The sequence below is a fragment of the Mobula hypostoma genome, chromosome 3 (assembly GCF_963921235.1).
Source record: "Mobula hypostoma chromosome 3, sMobHyp1.1, whole genome shotgun sequence".
In the NCBI taxonomy this organism is placed as follows: Eukaryota; Metazoa; Chordata; class Chondrichthyes; order Myliobatiformes; family Myliobatidae; genus Mobula; species Mobula hypostoma.
The window spans coordinates 28,183,425-28,208,444 of record NC_086099.1 but is presented as its reverse complement, the minus strand read 5'-3'; the positions used below and the strand labels follow the sequence as shown (position 1 = coordinate 28,208,444).

General features: G+C 41.0%; 1 protein-coding gene across 2 annotated transcripts; it reads right to left on the bottom strand.

The window, feature by feature from the left end:
- Positions 1-925: 925 nt before the first annotated feature.
- On the bottom strand, positions 926-24,615 carry LOC134343369 (protein FAM221B-like). 2 transcript variants are annotated; one of them, XM_063042067.1, is made up of 7 exons: positions 24,030-24,615; positions 17,156-17,373; positions 9,230-9,373; positions 7,314-7,424; positions 5,183-5,386; positions 2,747-2,866; positions 926-1,547 (listed from the first exon to the last, which is right to left on the bottom strand). In XM_063042067.1, exons 1-7 carry the CDS (start codon positions 24,050-24,052, stop codon positions 1,363-1,365), a joined length of 1,005 nt encoding a protein of 334 aa, XP_062898137.1. In that variant the 5' UTR covers positions 24,053-24,615; the 3' UTR covers positions 926-1,362. The 2 variants fall into 2 exon arrangements, with proteins under 2 accessions (XP_062898137.1, XP_062898138.1); XM_063042068.1 differs by lacking the exon at positions 5,183-5,386.
- Between the last annotated feature and the right edge of the window lie 405 nt (positions 24,616-25,020).

Sequence of the window (25,020 nt, the reverse complement as noted above, 5' to 3'; positions counted from 1 at the left end):
AAGGACCTCATCCCTTTTTCTCCCAATGTCATTGGTACCAACGGAGGCAATGCACCATGCGGGTATCTCTGTCAGACTGACAGAACCTCCTGTCTGTTCCCCTCATTATAGAATCCCCTATGACTAACGCATTCCTCATCTTCTCTCCCTTCTGCACCATGAAACCAGTCTCAGTGCCAGAGACCTGAATGCCGTGGTCGTTCTCTGGCAGGTCACCCCCTCCCCAACAGCATCCAAAACGAGATAACGATTACTGAGGGGGATGGCCACAGGGGTGCTCTCTACTATCTGAGCTCTTCCCTTCCCTTCCCTGACAGTCACCCACTTGTCTAACTCCTGCAGCCTCAGAGTGACTAACTCCTTGTAGCTCCTATCTATCCCCTGCTCACTTTCCATTATAAGCTGCAGGTCATCGAGCCGCAGCTCCAGATTCCAAACATGCTCTCTCAGGAGCTGCATCTCGGTTGAAACATTATTTATTTTCTTTAATGTTTCCTTCCAAAATAACATTGATAACGGTCTGGCATTTGTAAAGCAAAGAAACAATAGGCCTTCCTGCAATAAAGTTTTCTGATGAGACCAAAAGTTTTAAAATAGTTTAGATTTTAGACGAATTCCAGTGAATGGAATTTCCAGATTCTACATTGGCACGTCCCATGGGTGGAATGATTGAAGAACTCTTCAGCTGTGTCATCCTGTTTGCGGATGTCATGAATACTCATTAGAACTGTTATTGATGCCAGATTGGAAGAAATGGTTCTATAAAATTTGCAACGTCAATGCTAGGCCATTAACTATTAGGTCATTGTTTTTCCAGACTAACATTACTTATTTATTTAGCGATAACAGGGTGGGGCAGGCACCTCTGGCCCAATAAGCTACAATGCCCAGCAACCCATGTATTCAACCCCAGCCAAATCACATGACAATTTACAACAACCAATTAGCCCACTAACCGGTACTTCCTTAGACTTTTGGAGGAAACCCACACTCTCACGGGAAGAATGTACAAACATTGAAATCTGAACTCTTTTACGTCCCGAGCTGTAAAAGCGTCACGTTAATCACCACGCTATCGTGGTGCATCTCTGGCATTATGGTCAACAACAAGCTGTAATTGCCAGCACAACTTCGTACAGGAAATGAGATCTTTCATGATATTTTGCAATTATAAATTTTTCACTGGATATGAACTTCTATTTTTCCTATTTTGAACTTGGAAGCAGCTTTAAAATACTGCTTATGCAATCAATTTTTTTAAACTACCCATGAATTCATGGATTGTGGACCAAAACAGGATAAACCTGACTGTATGATGTTTTATTCAGACAGTGACATCTGTAGGTACTAATTACACACATCTCAGGATTCCCCCGTCTTCTTGTTTGAAGGTAAAGCAGGTCCAGCAGAGTTGGGAGAAAGTCCAAGATGTGAATACGGTCCAGTGCCACTCGTAATGCTCTGGTATGCTGAGTCATCCTCCTCATTCCCGGATAGTACCGCATTTCGTAAGCTGGGCATCTCTGCAAAGGGCAGGTAAGCTTCACCTAAAACCATCCCAATAATAAAAAAATATTTTAGGATACCCAAACATACCAGCAATAATCATAAAAGTCTTCAATTGCAATAATAAATCCTGCTTGCCAGAAGTGTAAATTGGAAACCTTTGCATTTTTGATAAGTAATTTTCACATTTAACAACTGAGTTTTGAGATTTTCCATTTATACTACCCATGGGAAAGGTTTCCTGTTGTAAACAATTTCCCCCAGGATCAATAAAGTATGACTATGACTAGGACTATTGACAGCATTGGCTATAAAACTACATGGATCGTACAATTAGAACACACAATATTCTTGTGACTGCAATAATCTTAAAGGCATTTCTCATTACCTGTAGTAGAAAACAAACATTGCATGGAGCTGTACAGAATTTGAAATTACAGTGCTCTGTGGTACTGTTTCAAGACCATATCTGTTTTGGCAAAGTTCCTCTTTCGTGTATACGTAGGTTTGAATGTTAGAAAATACAATATATAAGCATTCTTTAGCATAATTGGTGCTCCATAGAAACTAAGCTTATCACTGGATGAATTGTTACCCTAACCCTCAAACTGAAATGGGATTTGGGATTCTATTCCACATAAAAGTATTCTTACAAATTTATGCTTCTGTTTCATTCATGTTCTTGCAACGTATATTGGCAGTGATTAGGCATTCTTTAAACATAGGGAGACAGTGAAGGACTGCTTACAATAAGGACAAAAGGAACATTGTATCAAGCCTGTGAATACTTGTACCATAATTTTATTCTTCTCACATTCATATCAACTTACCCCCCGATTCTACCATTACCAGGATGTCAAAGGTTATGGGGAGAAGGCGGGAGAATGGGGTTGAGGGGGATAATAAATCAGCCATGATGGAATGGTAGGGCAGACTCAATTGGCCCCCACTTCTGCTCCAATGTCTTATGGTCGTATTACACAATTGGGACAATTTACTATGGCAAATTAACCCAACAACTGGCACGCTTTTGGTAAAACTTTATTTTTTATCACATTATTTTGGAAAATAATATTTTAATAATTAACAAATAACTGATTTTATTTTAGATTTTTATATCATCATTCCTCCTTGTTACTTCACGTTATCTTGAGTTGATAGCTGAGACTCAACTGAATCTGGCACTGTGTAATATTTGAACATATGAACAAGTGTGAGTGGTTTACTGTCCTCTTCCTACCATATGGAAGTCCAGCTTCTTTTCTGCTTCCTTCTGTTTCAAAGAATGTACGATGTTGTTCCCAATGTTTATCACAGGCGGCACAGAGGAAATTTGAGTCAAAGCTTGAACAGGCACAACCTGTTTAAAGAACACAATTTAAAATAAAATTTGTGCAGCTTAATTCAAAACTTTTACTATATGTCTCACTTAACAATTGCTCTTATAATGAATAATGTAATTTGCTTGAGTAATTAACAGCATTTCCACAGTGCTAGGAACATTTTCCTTGTGGGGAGATTTGCTAGTCCCATTGGAGAGTGTTTCAGCCTAGCTGCAGGGGATGGAACCTGTTTTGACAAAGGGAAATGTTAACTGTTTCTTTCTCCACAGTTGCTACCTAACCTACTGAGAATTTCCATGATTTTCCTTTATTATTTCAGGTTGGCAACAACCAGAGTTTTGGCTTTTCAGTGAACATTTTAACATTGACTTCTCTGAGAGGCCCCCTGCTGGTTGGGGTTGGCCATGGATGTTATTCCCAGTTGTCTACATGATACTCAAGCCAGGGCACCACGATACAGAGAGCAAACTGTTGCCCATGCAACAGGCTCTCTCTCCCTACACAGCTGATGAACTCAAAGGAATGTCATAGACTGATACGGTTTGGCACCAGCAGTGTCGCAGGAGTTTCCAGTCATTGTTGAACTCAGCGTAGGATGCAGGATGTAACTTTTTTTGGTGAGGGAGGGGTTGGTGTTTGAAGTTCTTGCTGCTTTTTTTTTGTGTGGGAGGATTTTGGAGGTCGGGGGTTTGATGTTTCCAAGTAGGAGATCTGTTAGTTTTCGTGCAAAGGAGAGGTTGGGGGGTTTGGAGTCAGCAAGTTTTGTTTCTTTTTCTTTTTCAGGTGTGAGGCTTCTATGGTTTTTTCTGTATCTTATGACTATCTGTTGAAGATGAAACTCCAAGTTGTATTCAGTGTATATACTTTGATCGTAATATGAACCGTTGAACCTTTCAACCTTTGAACCTTAGGGACTCCAGCTCTGGATTTTTCTCCAGGTTTACTCTGAAAGCCCTCTACATGAGTAGGTAAAGCCACAAGACAGCAGAGGTTTCCGTTTTTTTTCTCCCAGATGAGCTGCTGTCCGCAACTGTAAAGCCGCACCTGCCCAAAGCAACCGGTTTAAAGGCACCAGTAACTTGCCTTTGCCCCTTCTCCAATCAGTAGAAATGATTCCGCCGGACTTGATTGCCAGAGGCTATTTGAGACACACTCCATTGGGAGCATTTAATAGGTAGTGGAAGCTAATCCCCACCACAGTTCCAGCTTTAACAACCTTAAGGAACCAACTTCACTGAAAAAGCACAATAAATGCAGGAGATCATTATGAATTGACAGGGATAGGAGAGAGAAGATGAATTGTGATCATTTGAAGTCAATGTTAGATTTTAATAATCTACAAATTTTGGAAGCAATGGATGATAAAACAAGATGTTCCATAGTCTACTACACAACAGACTATTGGTGAATGAGACTACAAATTCTGAAAAACTGTGCTCACTTCTATAATTTTACATTAGCATGACTGCTTTTGCATGTGACCAAGTAGTGTGGGAAGACATTTTAAACAGGAGAAGAAAATAGTGTATCGCATATAATGATTAGATAAATTGTTCTTCCATGTAACTTGTCCATCTACTCCCCTGCCATTTTTTCCATTCCCCTTTCTCCTTTTATGGTACATTTATCAAGTACCAGTGTCTTTTCATTCAATCATTCATATAATTATCAAAAACATTTTAACCAACTTTGGCCATTTATGTTGAATGTTCTAGATGCTAATGGAATGAAGAGATATGAGGATAGTGCTAGTAAATGGCACTAAATCAGCTATGTTCTTAATGAAAGGGTGAGCAGGCTTGAAGGGCCAGGTGGCCACTCTGCCCATTTTTTGAGTTCATACCTTAAGCTAACATCAATGTTCTATTGTGATCTCAAACCAATGCAGATGAATTGCTTTTGCCTCTTTATAGATATATTTAAAACTAAGGTACATATATATTACCATCACTACCCTGAGATTCATTTTCTTGCAGGCATTCACAGTAGATACAAAGAAACATAATAGAATCAATAAAGAAACTCCACAAAGACAGAGACGCAGCCAAATGTTTGAACATTAGGAAAACCAAAGTTTACTTCAATCACTTAATCAAGGAAATGAGTGAGTTAAGATGTTTCTTTTTCTAGTCAGGAACATTGCTTGGTTCACACGGTGGATTGTATTTAGCACGTCATAGAAATTTCATTCATTCCTAGTGATGATTTCAGGAACAGAACAGAGAACACAGGACAGTACAGCACAGAAACAGGCCCTTCACCCCATAATGTTGTGCCAATCTAACAGAGAACGCAAATAAACATGAGTAAAGATGCTTTTAGATCTGAAATACCACTGATGTTGCACTTATGACTTCCAGTGGATTTGTGCTCTTCGTGGTTGTGTTTACAGCGGCACTTGGCTCTCCAGGTGCTTGGGTCGAAGTTTCTTCGCTTTCTAAGCCAGAATTCACCTACGTCTTCAGGGCGGGAAGGAATGAAGGCAAAAGCCCGGCACTGGCAGCCTGAGACTGCACAGGGCACTTGTACACTGGTACCTATCGACAAAATCATAAAAATCACTGGACACTATCACATAGGTAAAACTTGGAAAAGGCTGAAAAGATTGAAATATGAAGACTTTATTTGTCTACTTGCTGAGTGGACTCATTTCCAGCAGGTCAGGTTTAGTAGCTATGATCAATTAGAGATGTTTGTCTGTCCCTCAGTGTATAATTCTACTTAGTGAGAACCAACCTGGACTCTCTCAATGACTGTGAAATCTTGCATTAATGCTACCAAAGAAAATCAATTCTTAATGGGTCAGTATGTTCTAAGATTTCAAGTGATTAGTGGAACAGTGCTGCAGAAATCATTATAGGACATAACCTATTTTTTAAAAAAAAGTTTAGTTTAGTTTAGTTTAATTATGTTGCAAACAAACTGTACAATTTATTTTTGAACCCTGTAGGACAAAAAAGATAGCATTAACAATATCAATCTCTGGTCTGTATTTTTAGTTATCGATCATAACTAAACTTAAAGTTTCTGGATTTGGTAGTCAAAATGTTAGGCAGAGACATTGAAGCAGCTGTGTATCTATTTTCTATTTGTGGGAGCCATGGGTATCTATCTTGTATTTTGTGGCATGTTTATTATGGTAATCTGTCAGGTGGGTGGCAGCATGGTAGAAGCAAATGAGTATAATTACATATTCTTGCTTTTAGTTAGTTTACTTTAGTCTAGTTGAGGGGGGTAAGCCACAGGGTGATTTTTTTTTGGTTAACCGTTATTCAATCGCTAAGTTAGTTTGACTGCTTACAGTGTTTGACCACTTAGTTATGTTAATTGAGACACTACTGGAACACTAACTAGACCTCAACATTGCTTAAGTACATTAGTTCAACTGCTAACTTAGTGACTTCGTTAATTTGAACACTATGTCACTACCTGGTCCATTACGGACACCTCCCTCCCCTTTCTCAATCTCTCTGCCTCTATCTTTGGAGACAGCTTATCTACTGATGTCTGTTATAAACCCACTAACTCTCACAGCTACCTGGACTATACCTCTTCCTACCCTGTTACTTGTAAAAATGCCATCCCCTTCTTTCAATTCCTCACTTGTGGCTCTTCCTCACCTCCCCTCAATTTCTTACTCTGACTCCTCATCTTTTTTTCCAGTCCTGATGAAAGGTCTTGGCCCGAAACATTGACTCTTTTCCATTGATGCTGCCTGGCCTGCCGACTTCTTTCAGCAGCTTGTGGGTGTTGCTTGAATTTCTAGCATTCGCACATTTTCTCTTGCTATGTCATTAATTTAGTTTCATTAGTTTTCTATTGCTGCAAGATTGTTTGCCTTTGCTGATTTCGTAATAAAAAGTCGAATGTATCTCTTCCGATTTTGAAGTCATTATTTTGAAATTTCATCATACAGTGTCGATCTGCAGGCTTAGTCTCTCAGCAGTTTTGGTTTGTTTTAAAGTAATCACTACAGACAGGTTTAGATTAATATTGAATTCTTCAGAATTTATTCCTTGAATCACTGAGTAGAAACATAATCTTAATCATAAATTGATCATAGATTCAAAACTTGTATCTATGACAGAAAAACTTTTGCTTGGGGTAACATTTAATTATGATTACTGCTAACAAGTTTCACTAATCAGAAGAATCTAAACAATAACAGAAGAAGATTTTTCTATTCAACTTATCACCTTTCTCTCCAAAACTTCTCCATGCTTGATTATTCTAAATCTTCTGCACCTAATGCATCTGCTAGTGAATGATAATTTCTGTCTCTGCCTTGTATTCAATCCTAACACTATAATTAATGTCTCTTAATTCTCAGGGTAGCTCTTCTGCTGAGAAACGTGATCATTCTAAGTTGATCAATAGAGTAGGGAAAGCAGAATTTCACAAGTTGATGCTTTCACAATGTTCCAGCAAATACAATCAATTCACATGTAAAAGTTTGTTCCATACCAGTAAAATGTTCATGTTCAGCAAGGAGGTGTCCACAAAAGCACTTTGATTTGACTCCAACACGAATGCAATCCCAGTTGTATTCAGGGCATCGCCATCCAATATAAATTCCTTTCAAAGCAACACAGTCATCAATGTATTCTTTATAAATGTGATAGTTGAACCAACTACCAGATCATTGTTTCGCCCATTGTGAAAATATATTAAAATATTGAAGTATACTAAATTTCCCATAACTAAATTAAAGTAAAAATTTAAGAAACAGATATTTGTGTTGAAAATACCTTGCGCTAATACATATATCTTTGCTTTAATACAATCCTGGTCTATGCCTTAATGTTAGTCATAGAAAAGAAACATACTAAACTGGTGTGATTTTGTATCTTTGCATCAAGGTCCAACATAACCAGGTTCAGAAACAGTTTTACCTTTCAACTATCAGCCTCCTGAACCAGAGTGGATAATTTCATTCATCTCAGCACTTAACTGATTGCACAACCTTTGGACTCACTTTAAAGGACTTCACATTTCATGTTTTCAGTATTATGTATGTATTTATGTACTTATTTTTTTGCATTTGTGTGGTTTGTCTTCTGGTGCATATTTTTTGCTTGTTAGTTTTTGTTTTACTGATCTACTGAGAATGCTTGCAAGAAAATGAAACTCAGGGTTGTATGTGGTGACATATCCGTACTTTGACAATAAATCTATTTTGAAATTTGAGGAACAAGTTTATTTTGTATGATACTTGTTGTGGAATTTTGGGCACTTTTACTCAGTTTATAATTTATAGTTTTCTAACTCTAGCACAAGACACCTTTGTTCCTTTCTAGACTTAAGCATCAATTAAAGGCATCCGTTAGTCTTGCGAGACCATGGATCTGCTGGCACAGGCCTGGGCAAGGTCATATGGAAGACCAGCAGTTGCCCATGCTGCAAGTCCGATGTTGTCCAAGGGAAGGGCATTAGGACCCATACAGCTTGGCACCAGTGTCGTCGCAAAGCAATGTGTGATTAAATGCCTTGCTCAAGGACACAACACATTCCCTCAGCTGGGGCTCGAACTCACGACCTTCAGGTAGCTAGTCCAATGCCTTAACCACTTGGCCATGTGACTACCACATCAATAGTATCATTGTAATAACAGAAGCCTTTGATGTCAGTTGGATTTAGAGTGTTCATCCTCACAAAGGACACTTGGAACTTCCAGAGGAAACACATAGCTATCTCAGCCATTTGAGTTCAAGCCTGGTCCTGCAGAAAGGAAGAACTCTGTGCAATCTTATTCAATTAGCCATTGTAAGGCTTTTGGACATTCCTACGATATATTGGTGAAAAAATGTTACCGAAGAACACAGAACATATTATGATTAGATCTAATTTGACAAATAAATAGAAAATCTAAGACTCTGTGGCACATCCATTGACTGTATAAAATATATTCATTTCTGGTTAGCTGTCATCATAAATCTATTTTTCAGTTGTAATATGTTCAAACAAATGGCAAACATTAAAAAGTTTGAAAGTTCATTCTTCTAAGTACATTAGATTTTGAAATATTTACTTGAGAGAATGAAATGCAATATTTTTTTAAAGGAAAAGAGATTGCTAAGTAGTAATTAAGCTTTTGTATAAGAACTAACTTGTACAAAAATCTATCATCTGCAGGCTATTATTTTAAAATATCTCAATATTATATTCAGCTGCCAGTATTATATCCAGATTCCACTGGGAAAAGTACAGATTGTGATGAAGAGATTTCTACTTTAACTGTGTATTTGGAAATCCTAAATGTTGCTGTTGTTAGTTGGTATAGTGATGATGAAAACAAAACTGAGATGCAACACAATCCGGGTCTGTGCTTCACGTACATAAGACCCTCGAATCGGGTCAGTGATCACAATGTTTAAACTCACCTGTCTGAAGTGCATCTAATGCTGCTTCCCTCTCTGGATCAAATAATTCCTTCACTCGAATTCCAAATTCATCTCTGTGCATCGCTTTTGCAACAGAGATAAGCTCTGCTTTTTTGGCTGGAACTATAGGTTTCACTGTGTATCCTTCAAATATAATCACATAATTAGGTAGGCATTTTTTTTGGTTCTATCCATTCTTCATCTGCGATAATTTATTTTTGCCAGTGAGAAACAAAAGTGAAGAGTCAAAATCTTTAAACAAGAGATTTTCTGCAGATGCTGGAAATCCAAAGCGACACACTCAAAATGCTGGAGGAACTCAACAGGTCAGGTAGCATCTATGGAGGAGAATAAATACTCAATGTTTCAGGCCAAGCCCTTCAGCAGAGTCTCATCAAAATATTTACCTAATTCATAGGTTTGGAAAGAGTATAAGAAAATGGTCTGGAAATTCAATTCACTTTGCCTACTTTTTCATGCTGAAAATACAGTATAATTGTAAGAAAAGGGAGACCATGGGTTTAGAAACATTAGTGGTATGTGAGGTAAGGCAACTATGAATTTAAAATCAAATTAATTTATAGCAGTCCAAAGGCAGCATAAACTTCTTAAAAACAAAATTGCACTTGTAAATTTGTCTTTCCTAAAAAAGAAACATTATTGGAAATAATTTTTCTGAGAAAGTGGACAGAGGTGAAGGAGTGGAGATTGGAAGAGAAAGTCATTGTGGATTTTCAGCTGGGCAGTGTTTTATTCCAAAAATAATTTCTTTGAATGGAGTCAAAGGAAAAGTTGTTCGATATAAAAGTGGTTCAGTTAACAACAAGTGTGTTAGCTGAGGGAACTATGAGGGGTATAAATATCAAGAAATGGCTGAAAGCACTGGATACTGTGGAGGCTCTGGGCCCAGACAAAATCCCAACAATAGTCCTGAAGACTTGTGCTCCAGAACTGTCTGCGCCACTAGCCAAGCTGTTCCAGTACGGCTACAACACCGGCATCTACCTGGCAATGTGGAAAATTGCTCAGGTATGCCCTGTACACAAGAAACAGGACAAGTCCACCCAGCCAATTACCACCCTATCAGCCTACTCTCAATCACTGGCAAAGTAATGGAGTGGGGTCATCAGCTGTGCTATCATGCAGCACCTTCTCAGCAATAACCTGCTTAGGGATGCCCGGTTTGAGTTCCGTCAAGGCCACTCAGCTCCTGACCTCATCACCTCTTTGCTCCAGACATGGACCAAAGAGCTAAATACCAGAGGTGAGGTGAGAATGATAGCCCTCAACATCAAGGCAGCATTTGACTGAGTATGGCATCAAGGTGCCCTAACTAAAATGGAGTCAATGGGAATTAGGGGGAAAATCCTCCGCTGGCTGGAATCATTGACACAAAGGAAGATGGTTGTGGTGGCTGGAGGTTAATCATCTCATCCTCAGGACATCACTGCAGGAGTTCCTCAGGAAAGTGTCCTAGGACCAACCATCTTCAGCTGCTTCATCAATGACCTTCCTTCCGCCATAAAGTCAGAAGTGGGAATGTTCGCAGATGACTGAGCAATGTTCTGTATCATTTGTGATTCCTCAGATAGTGAAGCAATTCATACCCAAATGCAGCAGGACCTGGACAATATCCAGGCTTGGGCTGACAAATGGCAAGTAACATTCGGGCCATGCAAAGGCCAGGCAATGACCATCTCCAACAAGAGAGGCTCTAACCATCATCCCTTGACATTCAGTGGCATCACCATCACTGAATCCCCTACTATCAACATCCTGGGGGTTACCATTGACAGGAAACTGAACTGGTCCATCAATATAAACACTGTGGCTACCAGAGCAGGTCAAAGGCTAGGAATTCTGTGACGTGTAACTCACCTCCTGACTACCCAAAGCCTGTCCACCATCCACAAGGCTCAGTTCAAGAGTGTAATGGAATACTTGTCACTCGCCTGGATGAGTGCAGCTCCATCAACACAAGAAGCTCGACACCATCCAGTACAAGGCAGCCCACTTGACTGGTACCCCTTCCACAAGTATCCAATCCCTCCACCATCGACAAACAGTTGCAACAGTGTGTACTATCACCAAGGTGCACTGCAACAACGCATCAAAGTTCCTAAGGCAACCCCTTCCAGACCCACGGCCACTACCATCTAGAAGGACAAGAACAGCAGATATCTGGGAACACCACCATTTGGAAATCCACCCCCCCAAGTCAGTCACCATCCTGACTTGGAAACATATCGCCGTTCCTTCATTGTCACTGGTCAGATTAGATTAAATTAGATTAGATTATGAGGACATGCAGTCCTCGTTTATTGTAATGCATGCATTAAGAAATGATACAATATTCCTCCAGAATGATATCACAGAAACACAGGACAAACCAAGACTGAAAAACTGATGAAAACCACATAATTATAACATATAGTTACAACAGTGCAAAGCCATACCATAATTTGATAAAGAACAGACCATGGGCATGGTAAAAAAAAAGTCTCAAAGTCTCTCGAAGATGGTAGAAGGAAGAAAAACTCTCCCTGCCATGAGCTTCCAGCGCCGCAAACTTGCCGATGCAGCATCCTGGAAGCACCTGACCACAGCCGACTCTTGAGTCCGTCCAAAAACTTCAAGCCTCCGACCAGCCCTCCGACACCGAGCACCATCTCTGCTGAGCACTTCGACCCCACCCTGGTAACAGGCAATAGGCAAAGCCAAGGATTTGGGGCCTTCCCCTCTGGAGATTCTCGATCGCTCAGTAGCAGCGGCAGTGAAGCGGGCATGGAATTCCCTCCGTAACAGCACTGTGGGTGTACCTACACCTCAGGGACTGCAGCTCATCACCTTCTTTCTCAAGGGCAACTAGGGGTGGGCAATAAATGCTGGCTTCGCTGGCGACGCCCACATCCCGTAAATGAATAAATAACAAAAAGATGTGAAATGAGCTGCCAGTCTAAGTGGTGGATGTGGGTTCGATTTCAACATTTAAGAGAAATTTGTACAAGTACATGGATGGGAGGGGTATGGTGGGATGCAGGTTGATGGGACTAGGCAGGATAGTGGTTCGGCACAGACTGGAATGCCTAAAGAGCCTCCTTATGTGTCGTGGTGTTTGATGATTCTAACTAGTGGGACTTTGTTCAGTAAGGGAACAAGGGGCCCTCAGACCATCCTGATGTGGGAATGTGCTGTCGAGAGACTGGAGGTCTATGGTGCAGATGAGCAGACTGGCGTCAGGGAAAGTGGAAATGGTCAAAGTGGTGGGGAGTGCCAGAGGTATCATGGGTGTAAGTAGAAAGGAAATGGAGCAGGAGAGAAAGGATGGAGTCAAATAGGAAGTGATAAATTAAGTGGGATAAGAACTTGCTGAAATGATCTGTCCACCCTAACAAACCTATTTCAGTGTATCTTCTTCCAGCTTCTGTTTCAGCAATAACTCTGACTTGTACATGTCCCTTTAACAGTGTTCTCTTTTTAAACTCTCTCATTTATTAACCTGACACCGTGTGTGACCTTGCACTTTATTGTTCACCTGCACTGCACCTTTTTGGTTGTTTTTATACTTTATTCTGCATTGTTACTGTTTTACCATGTTCTAGCTCAAAGCACTGTGTAATGATCTGATCTGTATAAACAGCACACAAGACAAGATTTTCACTGTATCTTTGTGACAATAAACCAATATCAATACCAATACTGTGGGGAAGCAGTGAGGCTGCAGAGTGTTGGAGAGCAACCCAGACAAGGATACAGTTTGGCTCATTAAAATAACATAGCAGAATGAACAGCGTTAGCAAAGTTTGCTTGTCCTGTGAGTATTTAAGAACTATTTTCCTACCATTGACGATGAAAATTACACTGGGGATGAATATTGGTCAACTGGTTGAGTTGACCATGTCAACAGTGAACTGATTCCGCAATCTATAGTCTCACTTTCAAGGACTCTGCTAATCACGCTCTCAACATTATTCATTTATTTGCACAATTTGTTTTCTTTTGCACATTGCTTGTTTCTGAGTTGTTTATGTACTTAAGTATTTTTCATAAATTTGATTGTATTTCTTTATTTTCCTGTAAGTGCCTGCACGAGAATGAATTTCAAGATGGACTTTATATTTAAATCATCTAACTTAGCACAGATGTAGAAATGGACTTTAAATCTTCTTGGTTTGTACAACTTATAAGCAAAAAAAGAAAAACCTGGATTATATTTTTAAATCTTTATTTATTTGTGTATTTCAAGGTAGTGTGTCAGGGCGGTTTTGTGGTTAGACAAATATAGGGGAAAGGGGAAGGGAGAGGGGAGGGAGCGGGAAGCACCACGGAGGGATTCCGTAATGATCAGTAAACCAATTGTTTGGAATCAAATTACCTCACCTGGTGCCTCAGGGCTGGATAAGTCTGCACCCGCGTCACTCACCACCCCAGCACTCTCTCTCTGTCACCTGTCACACCCCTCCCACAACACTCCATAGTCATAGAGTGATAGAGAAGCACAGCATAGAAACATGCCCTTCGGCCCATCTAGTTCATGCTGAAACCATTTAAGCCGTCTACTCTCATCGACCTGCAGCAGGACCATCGCCCTCCATACTCCTACCATCCACGTACCTATCCAAACTTCTCTTAAATGTTGGAATCAAACTCACATGCACCACTTGTGCTGGCAGCTCATTCCACACTCTCACAGCCCTCAGTGAAGAAGTTTCCCCTCATGTTCCCCTTAAACCTCACCTTTCACCCTTAACCCATGACCTCTGGTTGTAGTCCCACCCAACCTCAGTGGGAAAAAATCTGCTTGCGTTTACCCCTCAGTCTTCTATGTTCTAAAGAATACAGTCCTAACCTATTCAATCTTTCCTTGTAACTCAAGTCCTCCAGACCCGGCAACACCCTTATGAATTTTCTCTGTACTCTTTCAACCTTGTTTACATCTTTTCTGTAGATAGATGACCAAAACTCCACACAATACTCCAAATTAGGCCTCACCAATGTCTGATACAACTTTTACATAACATCCCACCTCCTGTACTAAATACATTGATTTATGAAGGCCAATGTTGCAAAAGCTTTCTTTATGACCCTGTCTACATACAACACCATTTCCAATGAGTTAGGGACCTGTATTCCCTGATCCCTCTGTTCTACCACCCTTCTAAGTGCCCTACCATTCACTGTGTAAGACCTACCCTGGCTGGTCCTACCGAAGTGCAAACTTTGCACTTTTCTGCATTAAATTCCATCTGTTATTTTTCATCCCATTTTTCCAGCTGATGCAGATCTCTTTGCAAGCCATGATAGCCTTCCTCACTGTCCACTACACCCCAATCTAGGTGTCATCCGCAAATTTACTGATCCAGTTAACCGCATTATCATCCAGATCATTGACATAGATGACAAACAACAAAGGTCTGAGCATCGATCCCTGCGGCATGTCACTAGTCACAGGCCTCTAGAGAGTGGTAGCCCTCTACTACCACTCTCTGGCTTCTCCCACAATTTACTACCTCATCCTGAATGCCGAGCGACAGAACCTTCTTGACCAGCCTCCCATGTGGGACCTTGTCAAACGCCTTACTAAATTCCACATACACACCATCCACTGCCTTGCCTTCATCCACATTCCTGGTAACTATCACGAAAAACTCTATAACATTGGTTAGATGTGACCTCGCCACCCTCAACATCCTTTGCTCTTGCTAGACTTACAAACTCGCTCTCTGCTCCACATTGACAAATACAGTACTGTGCAAAGGTCTTAATAAAGGCATCGGTTAGTCTTGCAAGACCATGGATCTGCGCCTGGAAAGTCTTCACTCTCCAGGACACAGGCCTGGGCAAAGTTGTATGGAAGACCGGCAGTTGCCCATGCTGCAAGACTCCCCTCTTCACACCATCGATGTTGTCTAAGGGAAGAGCAAGGGCCGATACCGCTTGGCACCAGTGTTGTCGCAGAGCAATGTGTGGTTAAGTGCCTTGCTCAAGGATACAACACGCTGCCTTGGCTGGGGCTTGAACTCAGGACCTTCAGATCGCTAGTTGAATGCCTTAACCACTTGGCCAAGTGCCCACATTCAAAGGTCTTAGGCATGTATATATAGCTAAGGTGCCTAAGACTTTTGCACAGTATTGTACTTAAGCCCATAACAATACTCTTGAACTTGAATATTGGGTGCTACTTTATTGCTGGATTTGCAGGAGCTTTATGAAGGAAAAAAACTTTCTAGTGCTACTAAAATGTTCGCCAAGAAGTTAGAGGTCTAATCTCTCACAGGCAATACCAGGTTTGGAAAACAATATAATTTGTCTGTAGGCTAGGCTGTTTATTTTCAACTCTACAGCAGAGATGTTGTTTTGCTGAGGTGAAGCAATCCCATTCTGAGCAACCTGTGGTTGAGTGTGCCTTTCTGTTTTTCATTTGTAGGGATCAGGCTACTCGGGCCAGAATCTACTGCCCAGCCCTAATTGCCCTAGAACTGAGTGGGTATCATACCATTCAAAAATTAACCACACAGGTGAGACTGGAGTCACATGTAGACCAGACTAAGTAGAAACAGCTGATTTCCTCTCCTGAAGGAGATTAATGGACTAGAGTGGCTCGCTTGACAATCCGGTAGTTTTGCAGTTATTACTACTGATAAATAAGCTTTTAACATTACAGATGATTAAATTCCACTGCTGCCTGGATTAATAGTGCTTGTGGCTACACATAATTTAACCGCAGTCCTGCACCTGGATTCAATACCCTTATTTAAATTCTGGCTTTCGGATTTATTTATCACGCGTACAGTAAAATGTGTCATTTGCATTAACAGGCAGCACATCCAAGGATATGCTGGGGGAAGCCCACAAGTGTTGCCACACATACTGGCACCAAAAAAGCTTGGAATTCTATTTTAGATTATGTACAATAACCACGAATATAATCTGCCGATTAAGGGGGATTTACTGTTAGCCTGAACATGGTCTTTTCATTCAACACCACAGTCACAGATTAATTGTCAGATCTGCAGAAGGTCCCCCAGTCATTTTAAATGGGCCAACTGTCAAAAATGGGATTGGATGTAAGAAGTCCAGGATTAAAGAAAATGGACGCTAAATGATAAAACCTGTGAATAATTTGTTGAAACCAACAATTCATGACGTGAAAAAGCTGGTCTCTGCTCTTACTGCAGTAACAGCTTGACTGGAGGCTTTGTATTAGGGATACCAATCCTGGCTTTATCAAGAACTGAAACTAATTTGGCGGGGCAGCGTTAAGGTAAAGGGCATATATCAGTGTTAGCACCGTGCACCTCGGCGGGTAACAGCTGCTGAGCGGAGAAGAAAAAAATACATTCCAAAAACTATTAATGGTTGGGTGCATTTGCCGTCCCACTTCGCCGGCACTGAATCAAATACTTTTTAAACAGGAAATTCTTTCCTTAAAACAAGAAATTCCTGACAACACTAGTTCTTTAAGACTACTGTTCCACGCCACCATGGATAGAGTTACCGCCTTTCAGTTCAGAATACCTTATGAATGGTTTATATAAAACTTCTGAAACTGGACTGGAAGATTATAAATGAGAATGCCACATTTTCTCACTTCCTGTTCTTTTGATGGATGTAATTTGATTTTTAAAATTCTCTTGCTTTCATCACAAATAGGAAACATCAAAGTTATTTTTTTTCTGTGTGAAATTTTACATTTTTACATTTTCCAAGGTCAGTATCTTGCACCTTGCTTACACTTGGAATGGGTAAAATTTGTCAGTTCTGAGTTTCTACGGCGAATTTTCTTACTCCTGCCATGAAGATTGTCATTTCTCTGGGGATTCTTCCAATTTACTGCTGTAAGGCCCAGGGACTGACACGGACTGCACTGACACCCTGAGGTGCTAAATTCAATGTATTTTGATTGCAGAGATATTTTTACATTACCTTTTGGACCAAGCATTGTGTTTTCCTGTGAGGACTGCGATGTTTGATATGGCACTAATGCCTGGCTAGGTCCAGCTCTACTATTCATGTCGCTGCCTGGTGTGGCCTGGATGGACTCATGACCTTTAGTCTTGGGAACAACACCAGCCTTCTTCGCCTTTGCCTTTGAATCTTGACCTGAAGACATTGCAGGTGTATTTCTCAGATGAGCTTGCCCACTGAAGCCAGATATTGAAACATTGACAATTACAATGGAATTTTCATTGTTGACATTTGCATTTAGAAATTTGATTATATCAGGCAATGTTTTTCTTAAAAAAACTTTTTGTGGGATTAAGTCCTACCTGGCCAGAAATGCAATCATATGAACTGGTGAGAAATGCTTTTATTGCCCTGTAACTAGGAAACAGATTGATTTGTTGACAGCAACCCAGTCAGAGAAAGAGACTGGAAGAATCTCTTGTTGATTACTGGCGTGCGAGCTAATTGAAAAGCAAATATTATTTAATGTGCACCAAGCAACATACAATAAGAGGAGCAGCAGATTACTGTACAGCTTAAAACATATTGAATTTAGATAATATTAGACAGACAGCAATGGCAAAAAATCCACAATGTGCACATGCCAGGCATGGTTCAGAATGTCTTATGAAATGTAAGTAGTGCGTTCATATTTTGAACAATATCTAAAATGCAAAGGTCATCCAAGAAGGTAAAAGCTGTAAGGAGGATTAGGCTGTTAAGCCCTCATATCCACTTCTACATTTGAGAAAGTCATGGCTGATCATTATATCTGCACCACTTTCCGCCACAGCTCACTTGGGCAAAGAACTTCAAACATTCACCAACATCTGAAGAATTTTTTTCTCGCCTCTGATGTAAAAGCAAATAGCTGAGTTTGTCTGGCACTTCTTCCCTTCTTTCAGATTTTTAGCATCTGCCGTGTATGGATCATCTCTCCTCTATCCTGAATTGACGGCTCTATACCTTGACAGTCCAGTCAAGGCAGACACTTTCCCTGCATCTATCCTTTCAAACTCTGAAAGAATGTTGTGTTCTTTAATGAGGACGCTCACATTCTTCTAAAATTTAGAGAGTACAGGGGGCACCATGGTTAATATCTCCTTATAAGAAAATCCTCCCATTACAGCAATCAGTCTTGTATATCTTTGTTACACTCCCTCAGTCCGCCTCCTTCATTGCATAGGGGACAACACTTGTTCACTGTATTCCAGGTACAGTATCACCAGTGTTCTATAGACCCACAAAGGCCACTTTATTAAGTACACCTGTTCGTTAATGCAGGTATTTAATCAGCCAATCATATAGCAGCAACTCATTGCATAAAAGCAATGGTCAGTTGTTGTACAGGCCAAACATCAGAATGGGGAAGAAATGTGATCTAAGTGACTTTGACTGTGGAATGATTGTTGGTGCCAGATAGGGTGGTTTGAATATCTGAGAAAGTGCTGATCTTGTGGGATTTTCATGCACAATAGTCTCTATAGTTTATAGAGAATGGTGCAAAATACAAAAAAATCGAGTAAACGGCAGTTCTGTGGGTGAAAACGCCTTGTTAATGACAGAGGTCAGAGGAGAATGGTCACCCTGTTTCAAGCTGACAGGAAGGCGACAGTAACTCAAATAACCACACAATACAACAGTGGTGTGCAGAAGAGCAATTCTGAACATACAACATGTCGAACCTTGAAGTGGATGGGATATAGTAACAGAAGAGCATGAACATTACAGTAACTGATCTTTACTCTCATACACATCCTCTTGCCAACATGCTACTCTTGTTTCTAATCGCAAGCTATACCTGTTACTATCCCTCAGTGATCCTTTTACAAGAGCTCCCAGTCCCTCTGAACAGGAACATACTTCAATCTCTTTTACTTAAAAAATACCCTGCTTCTATATTTTCTATATAGCATGATGAATAATCCCTCATCATTTGAATTATCAGCCTGGCTTATGTATCTTGCATTATTTCTTCATTTCTTCCAGAAATCACCTAGCATAAATGGAGGAACAAGATACTGCAGATGCTGGAATCTGGAGCGAGAAACAAGCTACTGGAGGAAATCAGCAGGTCAGTCAGCATCTGTGGAGGCAAAGGGATGGCAGAGTCTCTGGTCAAAACCCTGCCTCAGTGCACTAAACATAAATATATGATTGAGCATGTAATCAGATTGACTGTGTCTTTATGTAATAATACAGAATAACAAATACATTGTGCATTCCCACAGGAGATGGTAGTTTTGATTGACATAAATAAATTCTGCCCTGCATTTGACTGACTAAGCCTGGTTCGAACTTATCAACACAGTTTTATTTAGCCAACCATCTGTTAGAATTTCACTTTACTTTTACCACTTTGTCAGCCAAGCTTTTTGCTGGTTGTCCAAAATGAGCAAGTTACCAGGACTGAATTGGGATAGGGTCCAGGTGTTGAGACTGACTGCCGGTTTTGGGAGTTGGGGAGATCTGATTTCACTCCCAGTGTACCTTAGCTACACAACATTTATCAACGCAGATATACATTGTTCTCAATTTCTGGGCAAACTATCTTTATGCACAAGCCAGAAGTATTTTAGCCAACATTTATCTTGGAGCTTTAGTTTCTAAACTTTCACATATCAATCTCTTTAGAAATCCTTTAAATGGACATGAAAGCAAATAATCCTATAACATATTATGCAGTTTTGGAGGCAGAGAAATTTACATTAATTTTGCTGTATACTTTATTCGCACTTGATTATCATTTAAATATTCACCATGCCAAGTTAGCAATAAAGCTCCAAATATAATTATTCACACAAACACCCTACAGCAAGGTCATAAGAGCAATCTGAATAGGGATGGTCAAGTTATTTGCAATAAACTTAGCATATAAATCAGAAAACTTTGCACAGATGTAGAATTGGACTTTAAACCTTCTTAGTTTGTACAGCAGGGAGTACCTTACAAGCAAAAGAAAAAACCTGGATAATTTTTTAAACCTTTATTTATTTGTGTTATTGTGTGGCAAGATACAATTTAATTACTTGGTTCATAAAGTCCAAATTTTATATGTAAGGAACATAGAATTTTGTTGCTTCTATTAGTTAACTTTGTTCAGTTTTACTGGGGTGGCATGGAAGTGTATTACAGTGTCAATGGGGCTGAATTCTCACTGCTATCTCTAAGGAGTTTGTACGTCCTCTCCCCAACTGCGCGTGCTTCCTCCGGATGCTCCAGTTTCCTTCCAAACTCTAAAGATGTACGAGTCAGGGTTAGGATTAGTAAGTTGTGGGTATGCTACGTTGGTGCTGGAATCATGGCAACACTTGCGGGCTGCCTCCATTACGTATTTGGATTGTGTTGGTTTTTGATGCTAACAATGCATTTTACTGAATGCTTTTCGGTATCCATGTGATAAATAATCTCATTAATTTAAATAAATCACTTCATGAATAAATTAATGTAATAAATAAATTAATATAGTCATAAAGCTAATCTAATCTAAATTTAAATTAACTTCAAAGCAGACCAACAAAATAGACAAAATATGTTTCAGAATTTTTATGCTTTTTCATGCCTATGCGTTAAGTGGTTGAAAAGTTAACTCTACATAAAACGCATAAGGTAACTTAAACTGTCTTTACACGTGAGAGTGTGAAAGATCAAAAGCTCAAATAATGGGCCAATGTGGGATTGCTTTTCTCATAGCGAAAATAATCTTGAGCATTCCCAGCCTTAGAGCTGCATGAACTAAAATAAATGGTATTCATGTGACAGCTTTGTAAGCAGGAAAACAGCTAATACAAATTGCAATTTAAAAAATACATTGCAACATATTTTCTTGGCAAATAGTCAGCGTCCACTAAGGAAATTAGTGGCTAGGTTCCCTAATAAACTTCAGTATCCTGTATGTGCAATACCAGTTTTACAAAAAAACAAGTCTAAACACCATTTGTTATTTCTGCTGAGTCGATTTGTTGCATTAAATTTAAAGGAAACCTTTGATATATTATGAGCAACAGCATGAGTGATATACCGAAGGATAGAGAAACAAAGGAGCTCATTTACTGAGGAACGGCGGGTCTGAGGTAATTTCCTGCCAAAACTTGTTATTACTTCTTGGGATGTGACATAATCATGATGTTGTTATTTGATGTGCATTAACATGAAACACAAATATGTTATGCAACCAGAAGATTTATTATTACCAGACTTCTTCAGGGTCCTCATTACCATGTTCAGATGACAAACCCCTCAAGAGAGGAAGTATAAAGGGAAAAAGCTTTTACTGTAAATATAAATGAATAAAGAGTTATATCATAAGGAAAATTAAACAAAAACACTCCCAATATAACTTACATCACTTATTAAAAAGAGGTGAATAATTATAAAATTGTCTTATCAGGAGGGTAATTTATTTATTTATTTGTTTAGAGGTAACTGACTCTTCTAGTTCAACAAGCCATTTACTGTACACCTATGTGAACGATTCGCCTACTAACCAGTACATCTTTGGAATATGGGAGGTACCCACACAGTCACAGAGAGAACGTACAAACCCCTTACAGACAGTGGCGGCAATTGTACCCTGCTCGCCAGGCTGCAAAGTGATGCACTAACCGCTACGCTACCATGATTAAAGACAGTTGATCTACTTGTTATGTCAGCAAACACCGAACAGATCCTTTGGCAAGGGATCAGATAGGCTAATCTCTGCGACAGGAGGGTTGTCCTATAACAAGCGGCTAAAAAATTACATCTGTATTGCTTGAAGTCCCGAAGAATGAGGGATGATCTGATTAAAACATTTAAAACCCCAAGAGGGAATTATGAGGTAGACGTTGAAATGTTTCCACACATGGGAGAATCTTGAATAAGGATACATAGTTACAAGATGAGGGGGGCTGGCATTTCAGACCAATGTGATTAGGAACTTCTTCCTTGAGATGTTGGTGGCAGGTTTGATAGGCCAGGCAATTTGTTCCTGCTCCTATTTTCTTACCGCAACACACATCAAAGTTGCTGGTGAACACAGCAGGCCAGGCAGCATCTCTAGGAAGAGGTACAGTCAACATTTCAGGCCTAGACCCTTCGTCAGGACTAACTGAAGGAAGAGTGAGTAAGAGATTTGAAAGTGGGAGGGGGAGGGGGAGATCCAAAATGATAGGAGAAGACAGGAGGGGGAGGGATGGAGCCAAGAGCTGGACAGGTGATTGGCAAAGGGGATATGAGAGGATCATGGGACAGGAGGCCCGGGGAGAAAGACAAGGGGGGGGAACCCAGAGGATGGAAAGGGGTATAGTCAGAGGGACAGAGGGAGAAAAAGGAGAGTGAGAGAAAGAATGTGTGTATAAAAATAAATAACAGATGGGGTACGAGGGGGAGGTGGGGCATTAGCAGAAGTTAGAGAAGTCGATGTTCATGCCATCAGGTTGGAGGCTACCCAGACGGAATATAAGGTGTTGCTCCTCCAACCTGAGTGTGGCTTCATCTTTACAGTAGAGGAGGCCGTGGATAGACATGTCAGAATGGGAATGGGATGTGGAATTAAAATGTGTGGCCACTGGGAGATCCTGCTTTCTCTGGCGGACAGAACGTAGGCGTTCAGCAAAGCGGTCTCCCAGTCTGCGTCGGGTCTCGCCAATATATAAAAGGCCACATCGGGAGCACCGGACACAGTATATCACCCCAGTCGACTCACAGGTGAAGTGTTGCCTCACCTGGAAGGACTGTTTGGGGCCCTGAATGGTGGTAAGGGAGGAAGTGTAAGGGCATGTATAGCACTTGTTCCGCTTACACGGATAAGTGCCAGGAGGGAGATCAGTGGGGAGGGATGGGGGGGACGAATGGACAAGGGAGTTGTGTAGGGAGCGATCCCTGCGGAATGCAGAGAAAGGGGGGGAGGGAAAGATGTGCTTAGTGGTGGGATCCCGTTGGAGGTGGCGGAAGTTACGGACAATAATATGTTGGACCCAGAGGCTGATGGGGTGATAGGTGAGGACCAGGGGAACCCTATTCCTAGTGGGGTGGCGGGAGGATGGAGTTCCGTCTGGGTAGCCTCCAACCTGATGGCATGAACATTGACTTCTCTAACTTCCGCTAATGCCTCACCTCCCCACGTACCCCATCCGTTATTTATTTTTATACACACATTCTTTCTCTCACGCTCCTTTTTCTCCCTCTGTCCCTCTGAATATACCCCTTGCCCATCCTCTGGGTTTCCCCCCTGCTTGTCTTTCTCCCCGGGCCTCCTGTCCCATGATCCTCTCATATCCCCTTTGCCAATCATCTGTCCAGCTCTTGGCTCCATCTGTCCCTCTCCTGTCTTCTCCTATCATTTTGGATCTCCCCCTCCCCCTCTCAAATCTCTTACTAACTCTTCCTTCAGTTAGTCCTGACGAAGGGTCTCGGCCTGAAACGTCGACTGTACCTCTTCCTAGAGATGCTGCCTGGCCTGCTGCGTTCACCAGCAACTTTGATGTGTGTTGCTTGAATTTCCAGCATCTGCAGAATTCCTGTTGTTTGCCCATTTTCTTATGCTCTTATGTTCATAACCACTAGGGGGCAGATGAAGTCTTGGTCATCCAAAGAGGCAGCATTTCCAACAGTGTGCAGTCCTTTCCCTCTGTAGTGAAACATGCTCCAGAGTGGCACTTTCCAGCACAGATAAAAATTGTTAATGACACTTTTATACAATTAGATTATGAAGACATGTAGTCCTCTTTTATTGTCATTTAGTAATGCATGCATTAAGAAATGATACAATATTTCCTCTGGTGTGATATCACAAAACACAGGACAGACCAAGACTGAAAAAACTGACAAAACCACATAATTATAACATATAGTTACAACAGTGCAACAATACCATAACTTGATGAAGAAGTCCATGAGCACAGTGAAGTTCAAAGTCTCTCAAATGTCCCACATCTCACACAGATGGGAGAAGGAAGAAGATCTCTCCCTGCCATGCCGACCACAGTCCGACTCTGAGTCATCCAAAAACTTCGAGCTCTGATCAGCTTTCTGACACCGAGTACTGAGCGCCATCTCTGTCTGAACGATTCAACCTCAACCTCGGTCGCCACCAGCAGGCAAAGCCGGGGATTTTCAGGCCTACCCTCCGAAAGATTCCCGACCACGCAGTAACGACAGCAGCAAACGAGCGTTTCAGAAATTTTTCCAGATGTTCCTCTGTGCTTTCACGTCCACTCCCCATCAAATCAGAATTGTCCACGGCCCCTATTAAAACAGATACGATATCATTTTTCACTGGAGGGCTGCGCACGCACGCGGTGCACTGCCTCTCTCCTCCAGCCTATTAGAAAGTCAATGGAATTTCTTTAAAAAACCATCGAAATTTAAAGGCCATGCAACACACATCAAAGTTGCTGGTGAACACAGCAGGCCAGGCAGCATCTCTAGGAAGAGGTACAGTCGACGTTTCAGGCCGAGACCCTTCGTCAGGACTAACTGAAGGAAGAGTTAGTAAGAGATTTGAAAGTGGGAGGGGGAGGGGGAGACCCAAAATGATAGGAGAAGACAGGAGGGGGAGGGATGGAGCCGAGAGCTGGACAGGTGATAGGCAAAAGGGATATGAGAGGATCATGGGACAGGAGGTCCGGGGAGAAAGACAAGGTGGGGTGGGGGGGACCCAAAGGATGGGCAAGGGGTATAGTCAGAGGGACAGAGGGAGAAAAAGGAGAGTGAGAGAAAGAATGTGTGTATAAAAATAAATAACGGATGGGGTACGGGGGGGAGGTGGGGCATTAGCGGAAATTAGAGAAGTCAATGTTCATGCCATCAGGTTGGAGGCTACCCAGACGGAATATAAGGTGTTGCTCCTCCAACCTGAGTGT

Excerpts from the sequence above, each read along its gene's own strand:
- LOC134343369 (XM_063042067.1), bottom strand. The coding sequence starts at position 24,052 with ATGGACTTCTTCATCAAGTTATG. Across the intron at positions 7,425-9,229 it reads ATTAGATGCACTTCAGACAG|GAATTTATATTGGATGGCGA; the intron begins GTGAGTTTAAAC and ends TTGCTTTGAAAG. Across the intron at positions 5,387-7,313 it reads TGAACATGAACATTTTACTG|GTACCAGTGTACAAGTGCCC; the intron begins GTATGGAACAAA and ends TTTTGTCGATAG.